We start from the raw sequence: 20,031 nt of genomic DNA on the forward strand, positions 1-20,031 counted from the left end.
TTCCTCATTGCTCATTAGGTCACTGTGAGTGGATGGCAGGAGTTTGAAGAGGATGGACAGGCCATCTGGCAGTTTGTGTGTCATGTAAATTCTGTCCTGCAGAGGGCATTCATCTTTAACAGCCTGGAGAGCCTAACTGCAGAACTGAAGAATATTAAAGTGAGAGCACAGTCAAAAATGCATTAGGTATATGTAGGATGAACTTTGGACTGTGTATAATATTCATATTTGTGTGTGTGTGTGTGTGTGTGTGTGTGTGTGTGTGTGTGTGTGTGTGTGTGTGTGTGTGTTTTTAGGGTATTTATGAGCAAAGTAATGCATTTGCTGTACGGACTGAGTCCCTGGTAAAGAAGGCAGCGGACATCAAGCTTTGCCCTGAAAATCAGTCCTTACTGCAGGATCAGGCCCAGTCCACAAAAGAGAAAGTACAGGAGATACAGGCCAGCCTTGTGAAAATGTAAGTCATGTTTAAAGGTGAAATTTGTTGCACCAAACGGAATTGCAAAAATAATAACTGTTTTCAATCCGGTTTCCCGAACACACACCACAGTCGGCAAACAGATAATCCTGCCCTTAACTCATGCAATTGTTTAAACCAATTTTGCTATATCAGGCTGGTCTAGATACTCAAACCAATATTGTTTTATTTTGTTTAAATTAACATTGTTAACTGGTACTTTTTGGGAGAAGAAACCTACTTATGTCTTACTTAAGAGGAATTGTTTAAACAGAAAAAAACGTACACTTCACGATCAGTATGCTTGCATCTACTACAAATATACTGTACTATTTACATAACCCAAATTCTGTTTCTTGTTCTACTATATTTTCAGATATGGAGATAGATCCAGACAATTCAAAATAATTTTCAATTACATTTTAGTTGATTTGTATTTTAATACCTTAAAGGAATATTCCAGGTTCAATTCAAAATAAGATCAATCAACAGAATTTATGGCAAAATGTTACCGCAAAAAATTATTTAAACTCATCCCTCCTTTTCTTTACAAAAAAATCAAGGATTAACAATAAAAGTGAATGAGTCAAATTTTTGAAGGGTTGAAAAACAGATATGTGAATCTTATAATTTTATAAATACACATTCATTCTTCTGCTTAAACTTGTGAATTATTTAAGCTGTAAAGTTTTTTAAATTGCAATTTTTTCCACTTGTTTTAAAGTTTTATGGCTAACAGCATTGTCGTATGGCAATGAAGATGTAAAATTGGATATAACTTTACACAGAAAAGATATGGTTGATCTATTTTATACAAAAATATGCTAACATGCATATTGTTTACATCTATATAAACGTATATGGCTATACTTATGAAACCTTGAGTATTTTCACATTTATTGGCCCATTCACTTCCATTATAAGTTACTCACACAAACCCATATTTTTCTTTTTAAATGAAAAGGAGGGACGAGTTGGATTAATGTTTTTGATTATCAAAACAAATGCTGTTAATTGAGTTTAACTTGTAATCTCTGAATATTTCTTTAAAGTAGATTGACTGTTTTGTAAGAGGTTTGTAAGAGCCATTACTCTGTATTTTCTGTCTCTCTCTTATAGCGTGTCAGATCTGGAGAGGGTGCACATATGGTGGCAAAGTTTCAGCCGTGAGTCTGTGGCTTTTGTCTCCTGGGTCTGTGAAAGTAGGCAGGAGCTTGAAGCGGTCAGAAGAACCTCTGCCAACTTGGATGAGCAGATCCACACCATTGAGGTGAGCAGAGATAATGACCTGGATCAGAAGACTTTAACTTAATAAACATTATCAAAATAGCCAGACAACAAATTGTTGTGTTTTTACTCTCTCTTAGAAGTTGAAGGAGGTCTTAGTGGAGAAAATGGAGGTCTTGAGGCGATTGGAGACAGAATTTCAGATTTTAATCCGTTTTATCACGCCAAATGAGGCAGGGCGAATTAAAGCTCGTCTGATGCAGCTTTTGAGGTACCGGGACGAGTTTAAGAACAGTGTGGAGCAACGTGAGGCGGAGCTTCACTCTAGTTTGGGAAATACAAAACAATTTACCCAAGATCTCAAGAAGGTAACAATACATATGTGGCCCTGTAACTCCTCAGTACTGCTGTACTGTCCTTAGAGCCTTTTTAAAAATTAAAATATTATTTAAATAATTACATTTGAGCAGGTTTTTAATGTTTTCATGCATGTAAGGCGGTAGGTTTGCTGAAAGAACTACAGGAAAAACTGAACATGCCAATAACTTCCTGCTCATCAGCATCAAGCACATATAAAAGTCTACATGAACATATGGTCAGTATTACATGTGTATGGGAATGACAAACTTTTATAAATCCTAAATATCTAATATACAGCACATATACAATATCTAGACCATATACTAGACTTAAATATTAATTGAATTCTTTTTTAGTATCTGAAGGTCTTTGATACCATTAGAGAACTGTTATCTATGACACTATCTATGTTTCCACCATTCTCAGGATGTACTGCAGCGTCTACAGCAACTGGGGCCAAAACTAATGTCTTTGAGTCTGGGCTTAAGGAGACTATCTGATGGAGGCCAGCTGGAGAAAGATGTAGATGAGCTTCAGCAAGCTCACACATTACATTCCCAGCAAGCCTCTGAAAAACAATCAAAACTGGAAAACCTCTTGATTCTGTGGCAGAGGCATGTTTATCCATGTTCCATTTGTCATTTAGTGAATGTTGTCTCTCTTACCTAAACTTAAAAAATGGAATCACAAAAACAAAAACTATAATGTTTTTGCTCTTTGATGTTTAGATATGAGAGAGATCTCTCACTTCTGCAGTCCTGGTTGAACAGGTGTGAATCTCTATGCTGTTCCGATTCTCCTTATCTGACCACAGACATAGCAAAGCTACACAGCCAGCTGCAGACACTGCAGGTGTGAAGTCAAAATTGTGAAACGCAAAGGGGATATACAATCCTGTATATTGTATGGCAATTAAATCAATACCTTCCTTGTGGTTTGCCAGGAAATACAGTCAGAGTTTCCCTCTCAGGAGTCTTTGTTGGGTAGTATGGAGACCAGGGCAGAGTCTCTGTACTCTTCATCTTCAGAGGAAAGAGCTTCAGAGCTTAAAGATCTTCACTGCAACCTGGAGGAGAGGTGGTGTTCTCTCAGTACCAATATACCACACAGGTGAACACTACTTTCATGTCAGCCATCTCATGAACAGTTAAAACTGCCCCATTGAGCAATAATTATGTGCAATACACAGCTTATACATTCATCCAACATATCTGTAACAAGGTAAAAGGGAAAGGAGGAGGCGAGAACCGGCTTGATAATATAAATTATAGTTTAATAAAGAACTTAACCAAAAAGACAAGCACACACACACACACACACACACACACACAGGTGTCAGACAGCTGTCCGTAACTCTCTCTCTGTCGCACTGCCGTCTCTAGTCAGCCCTTATCCCTCTTGAAGCCCAATGAGGGGCCGCCCTCCGCCCTGCCACATTCCTCGCCCATTCTCTCAGGTCGAGGAACCCCCGGCATGACGTACACCCCCTTGCGCCCTGTCTGCCACCATGTCATCCCTGTCTACCTGGATCAAGGGAGGGGACAAGGGGAGGGAAACAAAAAAAACCATTGGCACCTACACGCCGTAACGGCAACAGTGCCAAATTAACATAATATTTAAACAGAGAGGGAAAGGCCAACGTGTATATATATATATATATATATATATATATATATATATATATATATATATATATAGAGTCTTATTGTGTATTGTATATGTTTACTTATATTTTCTATTCACTTTTAATTTTTATTCAATTATTTTATTATTATCTCTGTGTTGTCGTTTATGTGTATGTGTAAGCATACTTGGCAATAAAGCTCATCCTGATTGTGATTCGGATTCTGATGTCACGCATTTTTAAGAATATGAAAACACCAAAAGTTGGCACATTGTTGCTCGTAATTGAATTTGAGCTACATGCTCTTAGAAAATCTCTTGGTGAGCATATTAAATTGATTTGGGATGTGCCGACATTGGTGTGTTTTCATAAATATATTTTCTAGTCCTGCACATGCATCAAAACTTTTAATAGAGGTGTATGTTTTCCATGTTTTTTTATATAGGTGTTAAAGACCCCATAAAATCAAACTAGGAGTTTTGTGGCTATGTCTATTATATTTGAACAGTACTGCATGCTAGTGTCCTTCTAAAAGTATTTTCCCTCTGGCAAAATGATCCAAAAATATTGATGACTCATCTTGCACAGCTTTGATATAAACTAAAGGCTATTGGCTATGTACAAAAAGTAACCTTTGTCATGACTCACCCCATCTTCGTTTATAGGAAATACAGTATGTTAAAACAGGAAATGAAAACATTCTTGATATTTTATCCAGGTGTAGTTGAGTTTATGCCTGTTCCTTGATATGTGCATTGTGAATATTCCTTTCCTGTGAATTTTCTAGGTTGAGAGTTGACTTTCAATTTTTTTCAGGATTCAAGAACTTCAGTCTCATCTTGCTCAGTTAGAGCAGTTCAGTCAGGCCTCACTTGCTCTGACTCAGTGGAGTGAAAACTTCCTCAGGCACATTCAAAACACCTGCAAAGTCAGCATCACTGATCTAAAGTCTTCTGATGCTAAAATCAAGGTACATTATGTCTTAACTATTTATCATCCAATCATCATCCTTTCATTAATGTAAATATAAATTATTATATGTTTTCTCTTATCGCCTAAAGGAGGACATGGCCTCCCTCCAGACCCAGGGAAGATTAGTGGAGGCCTTACAGCCACATATAGAAGCCCTCAGCCAATCTTTAGCTCCAAAAGACTTACAGCATCTCCAGACCAGGAAGGAGGACTGTCTTCAATTGTTCACTGAAGCTCAGAATTTAGTAGAGCATCGAGATGAAGCCCTACTCAAACTCAAAGCCTTCAATGAGGCCTATAACAATGCCAAAACCACTTTACAGACATTCCAGGAAGTGGCTGAAGGAAAAGGGAGCTGGGATCACTCTAAAGTCATGGACATAGATCAGGAACTTGTAGACCTAGCCAAGGAGGTAGCATCTCTGGAGGTGCAGGCCATTAGTTTGGACATTATCCTCAACAAGGCACACTTTCACCTAAAGGGGGCGGATGGGGAAAGAGCATCATGCAGAGGACTGGTGGATGATATTGCATTGAGCGTGCAGGCGCTACAGAGGAGCATTGGGACAAAGCAGAGTGAGGCAGAGGCACTAGCGACCATGTGGAGTTCCTTTGGGGGACGGAAGGAGCTGCTGCTTAGGAGTCTGGCAGAGCTGGAGGACAGAGCCAGATTACCATGGCCTACAGAGGCCAGCACACAGGCTTTTCAGCAGAGGTACATTGGTTCTGTACATTTTTTGTACTTTAGCAGTCTTTACGGCCTACAAAAATATTTTGTCTGTACATTTGCCTTAAAACAATATACATTTATCTGAGAAGCAAATTTCTGTTAGACATTATGATGTGTTTTCATGAGATTATACCTTGATTTAGATTATTGCCAATGGGGTGGCAAGAAAAATGTACTCCAAAATATATCTTAAAGGGATAATTCACCAAAACATTTTATTTTCTCATCCTTTACCAGGGGCATAGCAGTAATTTATAAGTGAGGGGACACAGCGGTCAGCAGGTGGCTCGCACAGACCCAACACTTACAGTGCAGTATTAATATATTACAGCAAGAGTCTTCAACAGGGGGTCCGCGACCCCCATGGGGTCTGTGGTTGTACCACAGGGGGTCTGCAAATTATTGTTTGATCCACCATTGGTGGCATTTGTAATAATCACTTACGCGTACGTGAGCAATCGACAGCGAGAGACAGGAGAATGAATTATCGACAAGTCCTTTGCTGCTGCATGCCAAATCTTAAAGTGTGACTAAACAGTGCTAGTCAGCAGACGCGTACAGTCCAGACAAATCCTTCCCACAGCCACTGCTTATCACGAGCCGCTCAAAGCATGACACACATCAGGTTCAGCAGCTCTGTGGTGGAGGGTCGCGTGAGTAAACACGTCTGCTTTGCGTTGGTCATGCTGTGTGGTTGAGCAGATGACAGCCTGCTTACTTGCCTGGTGTAAATAAATAGTTACCGCTGAGATTATAAAGCTGGCATACATGGTCCTTGACGTTCCACACACACAAGATGGTGACTCTCAAATCAACATAATTAAAGGTGCATTCAGTCATTGTTTTCCTCATTACATATTTTTACTCAATTATATCAACAGTAATTTTACAAATTATGTATAAATGTTATCACTCTCATGAGATGAAGACTCATGTCTTCAGATGTTTTATTCTCCATGGACATGGTCTGTCTGTCTTTTTCTTTCTTTTTGGAGGTTTGGCACAGGGATTTACAGATGAATTAAAAAATGTCACTTCATGTCAAACATGTTGCAGAACCCTGCTGTACAGCCTTGCTGAAAAGACCAGCTAAAACCAGCTTAAGATGGTTAGCTGGTTTTAGCTGGTTTCCCAGCCTAGCCAGGCTGGTCAGTTAGCTGGTTTTCAGAGGGGGTTTGAACTCTTTTTAGCTGGTCAGGCTGAGAGAATAGCTAAGTCCAGCCTGACCAACTAAGACCACCCTGACCAGCCTGACTAGCTAAGATCAGCTTGACCAATCTGACCTGCTAAGACCACCCTGACCAGCCTGACTAGCTAAGTTAAGCATGACCAGCTAAGACCAGCCTGACCAGCTAAAAAAAAGCGTTCAAAACCCCTTTAAAACCAGCCTGACCAGCTATGACCAGTCTGGGCGACCAGCTAAAACCAGCCAACAAGCTTATGATGGTTTTAGCCGGTCTTTTCAGCAGGGCAGCATTTAATGATTATGTCAATGGCTTTGCAACATCATGAAGTACACATACAATAATTTGGTAGCCTACCATCCTCATTTTTATTGGCATAAAATACAACACTCAATTTTATACAATATGTAACGGGGGTCCCGGCTCCATCTCTCTACCCACCAAGGGGTCCTTGGCCTGAAAATGGTTGAAGACCCCTGTATTACGGTATATATTAATTTATAAGTATGATATAAATATTATATTAAGATATATGTATTATTTACTTTTAATATCTGTAGTATTTTAAAGATTCAAGTATTGCTAAATAATTGTGAAATGTAGAAAAATAAGCTGCAAAAATGAAGGGTATCTTGTGGAGGACTTGCTTCTGTTTCACACATGACAATAAAAGACTGAGCACAACCTGGTCCTGAATAAATTATTTAATCAAGTACAGTAATGTTAATCGTGCATGTGCACAATTAAATGCTTTACTCTGTGCTTGTGCATTGTGGATTTAAATGTGTCCAAGTGGCTCAAATATTTTGAATACGTTCACCAAATTTTTTCAGATCCATTTAATTATTAAATTACCATTTCTGGTGATGCCAGAAGGTGGTGACAAATGAGTGTCTTGTGTGAAATGAGTTAGTCACTAAATCAACAATAAAAAGAAAAATGTAATCCTTTAAAAGTTGTGTCTACAGACCTACAAAGAGAGTTTAGTTAAGGTTTTAAGCATTAGAAGAACAAAACAAATCTTTAATTTTCCTACAGTTTGTGAGCTATGAGCATGACTTATCAAAAGACAACAACAATAGTCTTAAAATAATTATAACGAGTTTGAATAACGTCTGTATGTTTTATGTATAAAACAGCATGTCTACATATCTATTCACTTCAGTAAAATGCATACGTTTTCTAAGAACACAGCAGATCTATCTTTTTTCCTACAGTTTGTTGACTGCACACCAACATAGAGTTAAAAAAAAACAGGAGCTGATATTAAAAATAGCATTACAACACAGATCTAGTAATCTGCTTAAATTGGCAAAAAGAACCGATCAAACTATTACCTCACAAACATAATGTAAAAACATAACTTAATGAAGACTCGTGTGCTGATATAAACTCCACTTACAATGTGTGCTTAAAAGGATTCTTCTTTGTTTTGTTTCTGCAGTGCATTTCACGTAATGCTGCCAGTCAAGAACGATATGCTGATAAATAACTCTCATTTGTTTGTTCCTCATCTCTAGATTATTCATTTAGATCAACATCAATGGCAATAAAATAAAATCATAAATGAGCATTGCTGAAAGCAACTTTGTAGAAATTAATGGTGGAATGTACCCACACTGGTGGAATGACCTTCCCAACACCATTCGTTATGCAGACACATCTTTTCCAAGAGCACTTAACTAGTCACTAAATGTAATACAATTTGCACTTGTATATGTTTTGAAAACTATTCTGATGCTAGTGGAAGTTTGTAATATGGCACTTTTGTACCACTATCTCCTTAAGAAGATTCGCTTGTGTTTTTCTCTTTTGTAAGTCGCTTTGGATAAAAGCGTCTACAAATGAATAAATGGAAATGGAAATGGAAACAGAGCCGCATTGATTATACTGTCTGACTGACGTAAGGGTTGTTTCGGCTCATGAAACTCACCTGTGATTGACTGGATGGTCGCTCAATCATCCAAAAGTAACAAAATGCAAAGAATACTGTATACAAATCCACCATTTGGACTCTGTATGGGTTGAGCTTGAAAAAGTGTCGGGGACAAAAAAAAGTGCGGTGGACACGGGGGACTTTTGCTGCCTTGTCATTTACTCACTCTCATGCCATCCCAGATGTGTATGACTTTCTTTCATCTACTGAACTCAAATGAAATATTTTTAGAAGAATTTCTCAGCTCTTTTGGACCTTACATACAAGTGAATGGGTGCCAAAATTTTTAAGCTAAAAAAAAATCACATAAATCAGCATAAAACTAATCCATTAGACTCAAGTGGTTAAATCAATGTCTTAAAAAGTGATATGATAGGTGTGAGTGAGAACAGATGAATATTTAAGTACTTTTTTCCTATAAATTCGCCTTCCTGCTCAGCCAATCTCCACTTTAACTTTCATATTCTTCCTCTTGTGTTTTTGGTTATTCACATTCTTCATGCATATCACACCCTACTGGGTAGGCAGAAGAATTTCTAGTAAAAACTTAAATATCTATCTGTTTCTCACCCACACCAGTCATCTCACTTCTGAAGATATGGATTAAAATACTGTAGTCGTACGGATTACTTTTATGCTGCCTTGTATTACTTGCTTGATTACTTGCATTCTATTCTATTCTGGTTTAAAGGATGTTTAGATAATTTTTCTGGAAAACAAATAAAAATACTGATAAAGGGCATGATTTGTTGCAGTGTATTTCAAGTGTACACCAAGTCTGATGTAGCTACACATGAAAGTTGAAAATATTCCAAATATTTCTTTGAAAAATCTTGAAAAGAATATCAGAAAGTGTTTGGATTCCTGTGTAAATTATTAAACTTATAATACACTTTGATAAAAAGAAAAAAAAGAAAAAACAAAAACAAAAAGTTGTGTAATGCCTGTAGTGGCAGACAGGCTGCACTGACTGCAGCCAGTCAGATTTAGATTTAAATAAGAAAAAAAAGAAAATAATTATATCCAATATTTATATGCAATATAAACTTAAAAAGATATCTGAAAACTTAACTTGTTTAAAGGATGTTTAGATAATTTTACTGAAAACAAACAATGCAAAAGTGGTGACTAAGGAAATGTTTTTTGCAGTGTATTCCAAGTGTACAGCAAGTATGATATGGCTGAACATGAAAGTTGAAAGTATTAACCTTTTATTTTTGATTCTCTGAAATAAATTTATAGTTTGGAATTATGGATAGTTTAAACATTTGGATACGTGTTTCTGCTTCCAAACAATTACAAACCTGCGAATGGGATGCACTGAATTTGAGTTGAAAAGGTGGCATACTTCAAGCCTGAGCATCTAAGATATTCTTTTATTAAATTTAAATACAGATCAGGAGGCATTCATTTAAATTCATAAATGTTTTTTTTATGAATTTTTAAAAATAATTATTCACCAACATGTTAAGTTGACAGCTCTAGTAAAAATGAAGGATTTTTGTAATATTGCTACTTTAATGATGTCATACCTACTGTATGTTGTGCCACACTGCTCCAATAGTACTCTATGTGATTGTCAGGTTATGGATGCTCAAGCAGCTGGAGGAAGAGCTACAGGCCCTGCAGCACAGTCAGCTATGGTTGGGAGAAAGAGGAGAACAACTGGCCCACAGAGACTCCGAGCTGGGTGGGGTTGCCCAACGGGACATAGCCTTGATCCAATCAACCTGGGAGAGGATTAGAGGGATTATTGTGGAGGAGTGAGTATATTAGGATCCAGGTCTTAATGCACCAAGTTCTCATTGAAACTCTCTGCATTTGGATAGATGAATGGCTTATAAAATTGAACTTGATATGGTTGACTAATGGGAGGGGGAGGCAGGATTGGGCCAGTGGCTTGATGGATGGATTTTTTGACAGGCTACGGCTGTTGCCATGTTTAAATGTGGATTATTGTGTGTGCATTGTTTGATGGATATGTGGGCGAGTCTCTAAATAGATTATGCATTGGGTTAAAGAAACTGAAGAAATAGGAGAGTGTTTTGAAATATTGCCAACACTGCAGTGTGTTTGCCCAGTTCTATTGATGCTGAAGTTTTCTTTACTTCATGTAGTGTATTTCAAAGCATTAATTTTAATTGTATTGTTGGATTGTTTTCAATCTAATATAAACCTGTCTATGTTTGTTCCCAGCCATGACCTGTGTGGGATACTGCTGGAGCTCTGTAGGGACTACCAGACCATAAGAACCAAAATCAGTTCTGTCATAGAGAGAGCTCATACCATTTCCATGGCCCAGTCTGACCCACACAACCCAGAGGACATCCGTAGAGCTCTGTCACGGGTTAGCGTCTTTTTGGATCTCAATGGTGCCGTATAATGGCTATTAAACAACAGATTGAGATTATGATTATAAATGCACTGGTCATAACGATAACTCTGTTTGCTCAGCTGGAGGTGGTTAGACCAGAGTTGGCATCCACACAGGAGGACCTGAATAAGCTCATTGGTACAGGCAAACACCTCACTACTGTGTTGAGGAAGCTGCCAGAGGAAAGCTCTCAGTGTGGCAATGTCACAACTGAAATGGATGCCATTGTTGATCAGTGGCTGGATGTGAGTACATATACTGTATTTGATTTATGAAACACACAAACCAGTAGAATGTATACCTTGAAAGCACTGTCAGTCCAAATGTATAAATGTAAATGAGATGTCATAGTGAAATGATTCAGTCTACAATATACTGTCTGCATTAAGATGTTGAACAGGGTTCTTAAAATTATCTCAACAGATGTTAAACCACAATATGTACAGTGGGGCCTAAAAGTCAACATTGAAAATCTGGCATTCAAAGTCTATTTTAAACCTTGAAATAAACAGAACGTTTAAGTTTTTTGAAAATGCCCCATGACCTTTGGTAAACAAAGAAAATGTCTCCAAAATCATGTTTGGAAAACATGGATCATTGGGTTTTGCACAAACTAATTGAGTCCATGCCAGCTTGAGAACATGTTGTATTGAAGCAAAAGAGAGACATTCCAAATTCTAACAAATTGTCGAATTGATGTTAATTTTTCAGTTCAACATTTCACTCAAATTTTATTGCTGATCATGAATAATTAATAATAATAAGAAAAAGAGAAAACTTTTCACTCCCTGCTACAAAGACCAGCTTAACCAGCATGCAGTACCCATGCTGGTTAATGCTGGTTAGAGCTGGTTTGCTATCTGGTGGATGCTTTTCACCAGCAAAACCTAGCTAGTGAAGCTGGTTGACCAGTATGGTCTTTTTTATGAAGATGGTGAAGCTAGTTTAAAAACCTGGTAGGTTCACCAGCACACCAGCATCCCTTGCTGGGGGACCAGCACCTAAAACACAAAATTAGCATAAGCTTGTGACCAACAATGCAGTTTTTTTCAGCAGAGCTAATGTTCTCAGACTTTTAGACCCCAATTTATATGATGAAAAATTATATGACCAATGTTTGTCATTGTCCAGATCTCTGAAAGGATGGATGCAGACATCAGTTTATTGACATGTTCACTTGAGCTGTGGAATGAGATTAATAAAATAGCTAATGACATAGAGTGTTGGAGTGCCATCTCTGTCAGTGAGCTCAGTGAGGGTACTGCCAGTCTCCTGTCCACTCATAACATGGAGGAGCGCCTCACTGAGTTTAAGGTGAGATGATTTATCCAACCAAAAGTGTGCATTGTTTGGTAAACTTAAATTTCGCAAAGGAAAGATGACACTTAAATTTTAAGAAAAGACCACCATAATTTCTGTCTGTGTACAGCTGGAGTTGGACAGTAAGAATGAGGAACTGAAGATTGTACAGGAGAAGATGACTGAGCTACAGGAACTGATTAAAACCCAGCACACATGCAATGAATTGCAGGTAATATTCTTACAATGACAGTGTAAAGGCTTAATATCTTCCACACAGTATGGAGGTTATAGTTAAACCCAATGTTTGCCTTGAATGTGTTCTTGCTGCTTTGAGATGATGGCAGCAGATCTGAGGAAGCAGCTTTCCCATGCCACAGAGGTGTATGAACAGGTCAGAGCCATGTATAAAGACTTTAACTCCCAGAGGCAGCAGCTCCAAGACCTAATTTCCCAGATTTCAGAGCAGCTGAAGACCTCAGAGGACTCGCTGTCAGAGTTTTCAACATCCTCTGACCCAAAGAATTTCTTTAAGATTAAGGTTAGTGAATTGACAGATTATCATTTACATATTTATGCTGGATTCTGCTTTCACCTCCAATTCTCAGCATCAGTTAATAATAACCAGTACTAGCTGTCCGTCTCATTCCCCAGTAGGCTAAGCAAGTTTAAATGTAGTCTTATTGTGTGCATTCCGGAACAGCTAGGTGTAATTATGAAATTCCCTTATCCAAGTTATCCAACCCATTCAAATCAGTTAATTTAAGCAGGGGCGTTGATTACCATTTAACATTCTATTGAAAAGAGCATGTATACTGTATACTTCTCCCTGCTCTTTTAGGAGATTGAGAGGTCGCAGAAGAAGTTGGAGGTGAGTCTGGATGTTGCAGGTGAGTCTCTCAGGGCTCTGTGTAGAACATACCCATCTCAGCAGCTGACCCTGTTGGGTGATGCCATCTCTTACCTGGTCAAGAGGAATGAGGACGTGACTCAACACCGCATCCAGATACTGGTGTCACTTCAGGACATTCTACTGCAGCACTTTAATGGTGAGTGACATTTAGTCATACAGTATATGGGCGTTTCTTTAACTGTTGGCACTTTTGGCCCTTCACACTTTTAGAAAAAACGTCTTTAAAGCATACTCTTCACACTGTCACTGCTTTTTGAATTTGTCTAATTAACAACATCCACCAGTGTGTATACATGATTCACAGGACAATTATGACTTTGTTTTTTTTTTCAGAAATGTTCCAACATTGTGTCATTTCCACCATATGTCAAATCTATGTTTGAATTTTGTTTGATGACATTCTGTGGGGGAAATTGCTGTTACGTTTATATATATATATATATATCAAATGGCAGACACCTTTTTTAATGTTGTCTTCACACATCACATAAAGCATGCTCTTTACAAAGAATTGTTGGTTATGGTGGAAATAATGCAACAACTGAGGGACAGTTGTAATTTGTTTTGAAATTTACATAAATCGATACAAATAAACAAAATTATATAAATAATTATATTTTATGATATATTGTCATGTTTTAAGATTGATAGTCTGTGTCTGGGACAAAGGTAAAACAATAAAATCTTTACATAACAGGTTTTTGAAAAGTATAAACTATGAAAAATAAACTATGAAGACCTTGTACAAATATTTCCAAGACCATTTTAATGTCATCGTCTTATAACAAAATGAAATAAAGCTGAAACCGGTTAAAAGTTGGAATCTATAAAAAAACAATCTGTTGGAAAAACCCAACAGTAAGTGACAAAGACCCATATATAAAAACAAAATCTATAATAAGCTACTAATAAAAAGCATGATGTACTGTAAGTGCCAGTTGTGAGTAAACCAGAAAACCATAATTTTTTTAAAGGAATATTTTAGGTTCAATAAGTTAAAGGAAACTTTCACCCAAAAATTAAAATTCTCTCATCATTTTCTCACCCTCATGCCATTCCAGATGTGTATGAATTTTTCTGTTGAACACAAACAAAGATTTTTAAAAGATTATTTTTGCTCTGGCAGTTTTCACAATGCAGGTGAATACAAAACTTTTAAGCTTCAAAAGCAGATAAAGGCAGCATAAATTGACCCAAAATACTCACCCAGTGGTTGAATATATTATATATCTTCAGAGGCTATGATAATATTAAAATGATCAGTATTTAAGTCCTTTTGTACTTTAAATTATCCTCCCTATATTCACTAAGAATGTGAATCACCGAAAACAAAATAAAAAAGTGAAAGTGGAGATTGATAGAAAAAGGACTTATATATTGATCTGTTTCTCACGTACACTTATTGCTTCTGAAGATATACTGTATATTTAAGCACTGTCTTATGGATTATTTTATGCTGCCTTTATGCAATTTTGGAGCTTCAAAATTTGATACCCCTTTACTTGCATTGTGAGGACCTACACAGCTGAAATATTCTTCTAAAATCTTCGTTTTTGTTCAGCAGAAGTAAGTCAGATTTTCATTTTTGGATGAACTATGCCTTAAAGCTCAATCGATAGTGAATGCATAATGTTGATTATCACAATTCTGGGTTACAGTGAGGCACTTACAATGGAAATGAATGGAGCCAATCCATAATTGTTCAAATAAGATGTAAACAATATGCATATTAACATGATTTAAGTGTGAGGATATTGATTACTAACCTTTTGTGTAAAATTATATTACATTTTGCAACTTCGTTGCCATCACACGGATACGCTGTAAAACCTAAAACCCTATAACGACTGTAAAAATAACTATTTAAACAATTTTACAGCCCAAACAATACACAAAATTTAACAGAAGAATCAATATGTGTTTAATTAAAATTATAAGCTTCACAATTCTCCCTTCAAACCCTCCAAAAATTGACCCCATTCTCTTTCATTGTAAGTTTTTTTTAAGAAAAGGAGGGACAAGACAATATATATATTTTTTTGGTGGTAATCAACAATATACCACAAATGCTGTCAATAAAGCTCATCTTGTATTAAACCCAGAATATTCCTTTAAAGTCACTTACCATTAAAGTGGCTCATGAATAGTTGATAATAGATTTTTTATTATTTATCATTTTTTAAATGTTTCCGCACGAGATTCCCTAAAAGCATGACTGCCACACACCTGTGCCTCAGATGCTACTTCTCCCACTGACATTATCACAGCTCCCAATGGAATTAGATTAGGCTGGTTACTAGGACAACAGAGAGCCGTTCCATCCATACACACCTACATGCTCCATCTGGCAATATACAGTACAGCAACACTCACATATTGTATGTCCTCTTACGTACTGTCATTCTCCCTCTGTTTTTCCTTTTACTTCTGCAGAGAAAGCACATGATTTCCACTGTTGGCTCTCTGAGCTGAGGGCAGGAATTGAGGACTGCTTTGAGCAAACAGGAGATGCTCTTGCCATTTTTTCCAAGCAACAGAAGCTTAAGGTAGCGTCAAATTAAAACATGACTGTGTAATTTATTAAATAAAATAATTAAAGCCATTTATTCATACCTAAGCATAGCAATAAGGCAACTGGTTGAAAGCAGATGTCTACAGGCAAATTTCACCCCAATATGAAAATTCTGTAATCATATACTCACCCTTAAGTCTTTCAAACCTGTATGTCTTTATTTCCTCCTTGGAAAATAAAGCCTTGTGTGACCCTGTGCCCTCTTGCATGGACTGTGTGATTTGTCTTTGTTATATGCTATACATTTAATTTATACTGACTGATCTCAGTTCAAGACACTCTGGGCTGTCAGTAAAGGGTTCAGTTTTGATGCACCGAGTCACGTGACAAAGCAACATGGCACCGATTTCAGTGCAGTTTTTCTTTGGGAGAAACACCAACACAACTACATCTGGGAAGAAACTTCATTAAGTTTTTACTTTAAAACCTGTTTAAGTCAAAAGACTACAGTCTTTAGTTTCATCCGTTTTGCCATTGTTAACATTTCAGCAATTAACCGCAAAACAGCAGGCTGTGAAACAAATGACCACTGATGTGGACTGTAGGACTATTTTGGGAAAGTAAGGGAAATTGAAAATGCACACAGCACTCATGCTCTGGTCTCAGGAGGTAAGAGGAACATGTCCAAGATTCTCTTTTCCATACAGTAAAAGTGAGTGGTGACCACAGCTGTCAAGCAAGATTTTCTGTGAATAACAACTCCATTTTCAGTCTGTTCCTCACACATAGCTATCATGTGGCTTAAGAAACACAAAGTGCATTAGTTAAATGAACTATTTGCATGACCTTTTTGGAGTTCTCTTCCATATCCATTGTGTGGATAATTGTATGAACAATGAACAATTTTCAAAACTTCTTTTGTGAAAAAAATAAAGACATACAGGCTTAGAAAGACTAAACCTGTAATGATGACAGAATTGTTATTTTTAAGTGAATTAACACTTTAATGTAACCTAAATGAACCTTTAAAATAATAAACAACTTTGTTAGATCAATATACAACTTCCATTCAATGGGGTTTTACTCTGGATATGAAATTAGTGATTCAGAGCCCTTTAACACTATTAATAACAATTGTTCATCATATCCCACATGAAACGTGATTGCTTTATCCCTTCTTTCTTTAGACTGTACTAGAGGAAGTGGTGGAGGTTGAGGAGCAGTTCGCGAGGTTGTGTGAGGATGGCGAGAGACTCTTGTTGCATTTGAATAAAGGTAGCACTAGAGGCGTACAGGAGCGAATGGACTCCTGTCAACATGCCTTGGATATGTTTGTTGCGGAATGTAGACAGCGACATCTGTCCCTGGAAGAATGTTCCAACCTATTAAACAGGTAAGAAACCGCTGGTAGGAAAAAGGAGTGTTAACTATGCGCTTGCTGAACATTTAATCTCAAAACTATAGGCAAGCTTGAGTTGAGCCTTTGCTGACAGTTTGACTATAGAAATGTTGTAGCATTGAGATTTGTCTTCACTGGAATTAAACAGTCTAGACAAACCTGCCAGGTGTCCTGGTATCCATATACTTTTACCATGTTGTGCATTTGAAATATTAAGAAAATAAAAAAAATAATACATTTAATTTAAATTAGATGCGTTCCCTCTCTGTTCTTGAGGTATGAAACACGTGTAGTGGAGCTGAGAGACTGGCTGCAGCAGCTGGAGGCGAGACTGAAGACAGATGCTCCTCTGTGGGGTGAGAGTAAACCAGAAGCCCCTGACTGTTCTGAAGAGCTGAAAAGAGTAGAGGAAGTCCACAGAGAGCTGCTGATGAGGAGGTACATACGGACAATCTGCCTCCATGTTCGTGTGTAAACATGTGTAACAGTATGTGAGAATGTTCAGGATATATGGTGATAATGAGTTGGCACATGTACATAGTTGTCTGCATGTTTTTGTATATCTGATTGTCAAATACATGAAGCATTTTACATCTAACAACCACCAGACTTTATGACTACATGCCGGCTGGTTGTATCTTCTCCTTCAAAGGGCATCTCTTGAACATCTGTGTCAGTCCTCTCTCACCCTGAAAAAGGGAGGATCTGGATCGGATCAGAACAGCGTGTCATCAGAGTTACTCTTAAACTATGAGGCTGTGCTCCAGAGGGCCAGAGGTCAACTCCGTAGCCTGCAGGAGTGCCAGGTGTTCGAAGAGGCGCTAAAGGTAGTGAAAGCCTGGCTAGAGGATGTTGAAGGGAAGTTGGAGAAACTGGAGAACACAGAAGGGAATAAAAAGGAGGTGGAAGAGAAACTGGAGCAAGCACAGGTACATGCAGGAAGGTCTTAGGAAACCTCTGGGAAAATCTGAAATATTGGTGGAATCTTGTGTTTTGGTATCATTATGGTGATCTAGAGAAAGATATTATATACAAATATTACTTTTATAGTATTTTAGAATTGATACTCTATAGTAAAATGATATAAAGTATATACAGTGATCCCAAAACATATTTTTTCCCTGAGGCATGTACTAAGTGAATATAAATGTTTTAATTTTTTTATACACAACTGAATATTAACTCTGCTTTTTAACAAATTAATTATTAATATTATAAATGCATGTAAATAATAGATAATATTAAAAAACAATTAAATTAACTTTGAACAATTTTTTGCAGTAGTACAGTTTATTAGCTTAAAGGGATAGTTGATCTAATAATGAAAATTCTCTCAAAATGTACTCACCCTCATGCCATCCCAGATGAGTATGACTTTCTTTCTTCTGCTGAACACAATCAAATATTTTTGTATCAAATATTTTTTGTAAGTATTTCTCAGCTCTTTAGGTCGATACAGTGAAAGATAATGGGTGCTTTGTTGCTCAGTGAACGTTTTTAAGCTCCAAAATCCACATAAGGGCATAATAAAAGTACTCCAGACGACGCTGGTGGTCAAATCCATATATTCTGAAGTGATTTGATACAGATCAACTTTTAAGTTATTTTTCAATCTTCGTCTTCTGTTTTTGGTGATTCACTTCCTTCTTTTTAAAGAATTTATGACAAACAGATGACTTAAATATCAATCTGTTTCTCACCCACACCCATCGTATCCTGTCTGAACACATGGGCCCGGTTTTTCAAAAGGTTTAATCCGGATAAAATTGATCCGGATTTAGTAATCCTTTTTTTTGCGATCCGTGATCACGTAATCCATCTTACTTTTGAGCCAGTTTTTCAAAGCAACATCGGATTGGATCAATCTGATCCGGATAGGAACTTTTCAGGATCACCAAATCTGGATAACCAGTGCTCAAACAGGATAGGAAATCACAATGTAGAACTATAGATATGTAAAGAGCAACAAGCAGAATAGCCAGTGTGGGGTCAATATAAGTTTATTTTTATTTGAAATGAAAACACACACATTAAAAAAAAACTAAAAACAAGAAAAACCCCACCCCATCCTCTTCCAGCAGTCCGCTCATCTGAGACCTACAACACAAACACTGTACATTGAGGATATTTATAACAAGTTTCAAATATAGATGTATTGAATTAAAAAAAAAGACAATGTCAGATACTCCACAATAATTTCAGACTTCCTCATCTGATGTGGAGAGACCAGCTTGTCTGAGCGTAGCCTTTAGGAGGCGGATCTCAAGTCTGGCCTTGGTTTGCTGCAGTTTGGTCAGAGTCAGTTGTTCCTCTGCCAGACGAAGCTGTGCTTCTGCCCTTTCAGTCTCTTTTTGCAGAAGTGCCTTGTAATCATCATCTTTGTTTGATGAAGGGTGCTTCAAGCCTTTCCTCTGAGATCCTGTGGCAACTACCACTGGCTCAACCAATGAGGATCCAGCTTCTTCCACAGGAACAGAGCTGAGATTCAATATAAATACACTCTCTGGATCAGCCTCAGGAGGAACTGGCAGATTCTCCTCCTCCTCCTCAATCCAAGGCTCGCCATCCCCTACAACACCTTGAATACCATGGAGAGCTTGCGACTTCTCACCTCCAATGATGTCGAGGACCACATCTGTGTAATCTCCCCTCTTAAATGGCTTGTTGCCTGTTTGTGGGTTTTTGGCTTCAGCATGGTCCTTTGTTGCCCTGGCCTTAAGATTCTTCCACCACAATTTGATTTGGTCTGTGGTCCTCCTCTGGCCAGACCCTATGGCATTAACATTTTCTGTGATTAAAATCCAAACATCATTTTTCTTTTTGTTGGTATCCTTAGCAGAATTAAAACTTCCCACTATTGTTCCATAATGGCACCGAACACCATCTAGTAGTGCATTGGTTTCAGCAGCAGTGAAGTTACAGCTTCTTGAGTCCATGGTTCCGTTGCTTTACTATAGTGAACATTGTTCATCAATTATAGGCCTTGGGTCCAATTGCCTCAATTGAACACAAGCCAAAACTGATCAGTTGTAATAGGTGTGTTT

At 37.5% G+C, this 20,031-nt stretch overlaps 1 protein-coding gene across 1 annotated transcript in view; it reads left to right on the forward strand.

Moving 5' to 3' along the window:
• The window catches only part of syne1a (spectrin repeat containing, nuclear envelope 1a), a 173,155-nt gene that overhangs the window by 34,161 nt on the left and 118,963 nt on the right, over positions 1–20,031 (forward strand). Inside the window, exons 31-51 of the mRNA XM_052098241.1 lie at positions 19–159; positions 297–457; positions 1,577–1,727; positions 1,825–2,052; positions 2,181–2,279; positions 2,471–2,658; positions 2,773–2,896; positions 2,988–3,154; positions 4,485–4,638; positions 4,730–5,355; positions 10,074–10,253; positions 10,687–10,837; positions 10,945–11,109; positions 11,996–12,178; positions 12,294–12,395; positions 12,501–12,704; positions 13,005–13,212; positions 15,510–15,622; positions 16,776–16,981; positions 17,264–17,425; positions 17,640–17,916. Coding sequence (XP_051954201.1) covers positions 19–159; positions 297–457; positions 1,577–1,727; positions 1,825–2,052; positions 2,181–2,279; positions 2,471–2,658; positions 2,773–2,896; positions 2,988–3,154; positions 4,485–4,638; positions 4,730–5,355; positions 10,074–10,253; positions 10,687–10,837; positions 10,945–11,109; positions 11,996–12,178; positions 12,294–12,395; positions 12,501–12,704; positions 13,005–13,212; positions 15,510–15,622; positions 16,776–16,981; positions 17,264–17,425; positions 17,640–17,916 — 3,990 coding nt within the window. The remainder of the gene's footprint in view (positions 1–18; positions 160–296; positions 458–1,576; positions 1,728–1,824; positions 2,053–2,180; positions 2,280–2,470; positions 2,659–2,772; positions 2,897–2,987; positions 3,155–4,484; positions 4,639–4,729; positions 5,356–10,073; positions 10,254–10,686; positions 10,838–10,944; positions 11,110–11,995; positions 12,179–12,293; positions 12,396–12,500; positions 12,705–13,004; positions 13,213–15,509; positions 15,623–16,775; positions 16,982–17,263; positions 17,426–17,639; positions 17,917–20,031) is intronic.

The sequence above is a fragment of the Xyrauchen texanus genome, chromosome 30, assembly GCF_025860055.1.
Source record: "Xyrauchen texanus isolate HMW12.3.18 chromosome 30, RBS_HiC_50CHRs, whole genome shotgun sequence".
Taxonomy (NCBI): Eukaryota; Metazoa; Chordata; class Actinopteri; order Cypriniformes; family Catostomidae; genus Xyrauchen; species Xyrauchen texanus.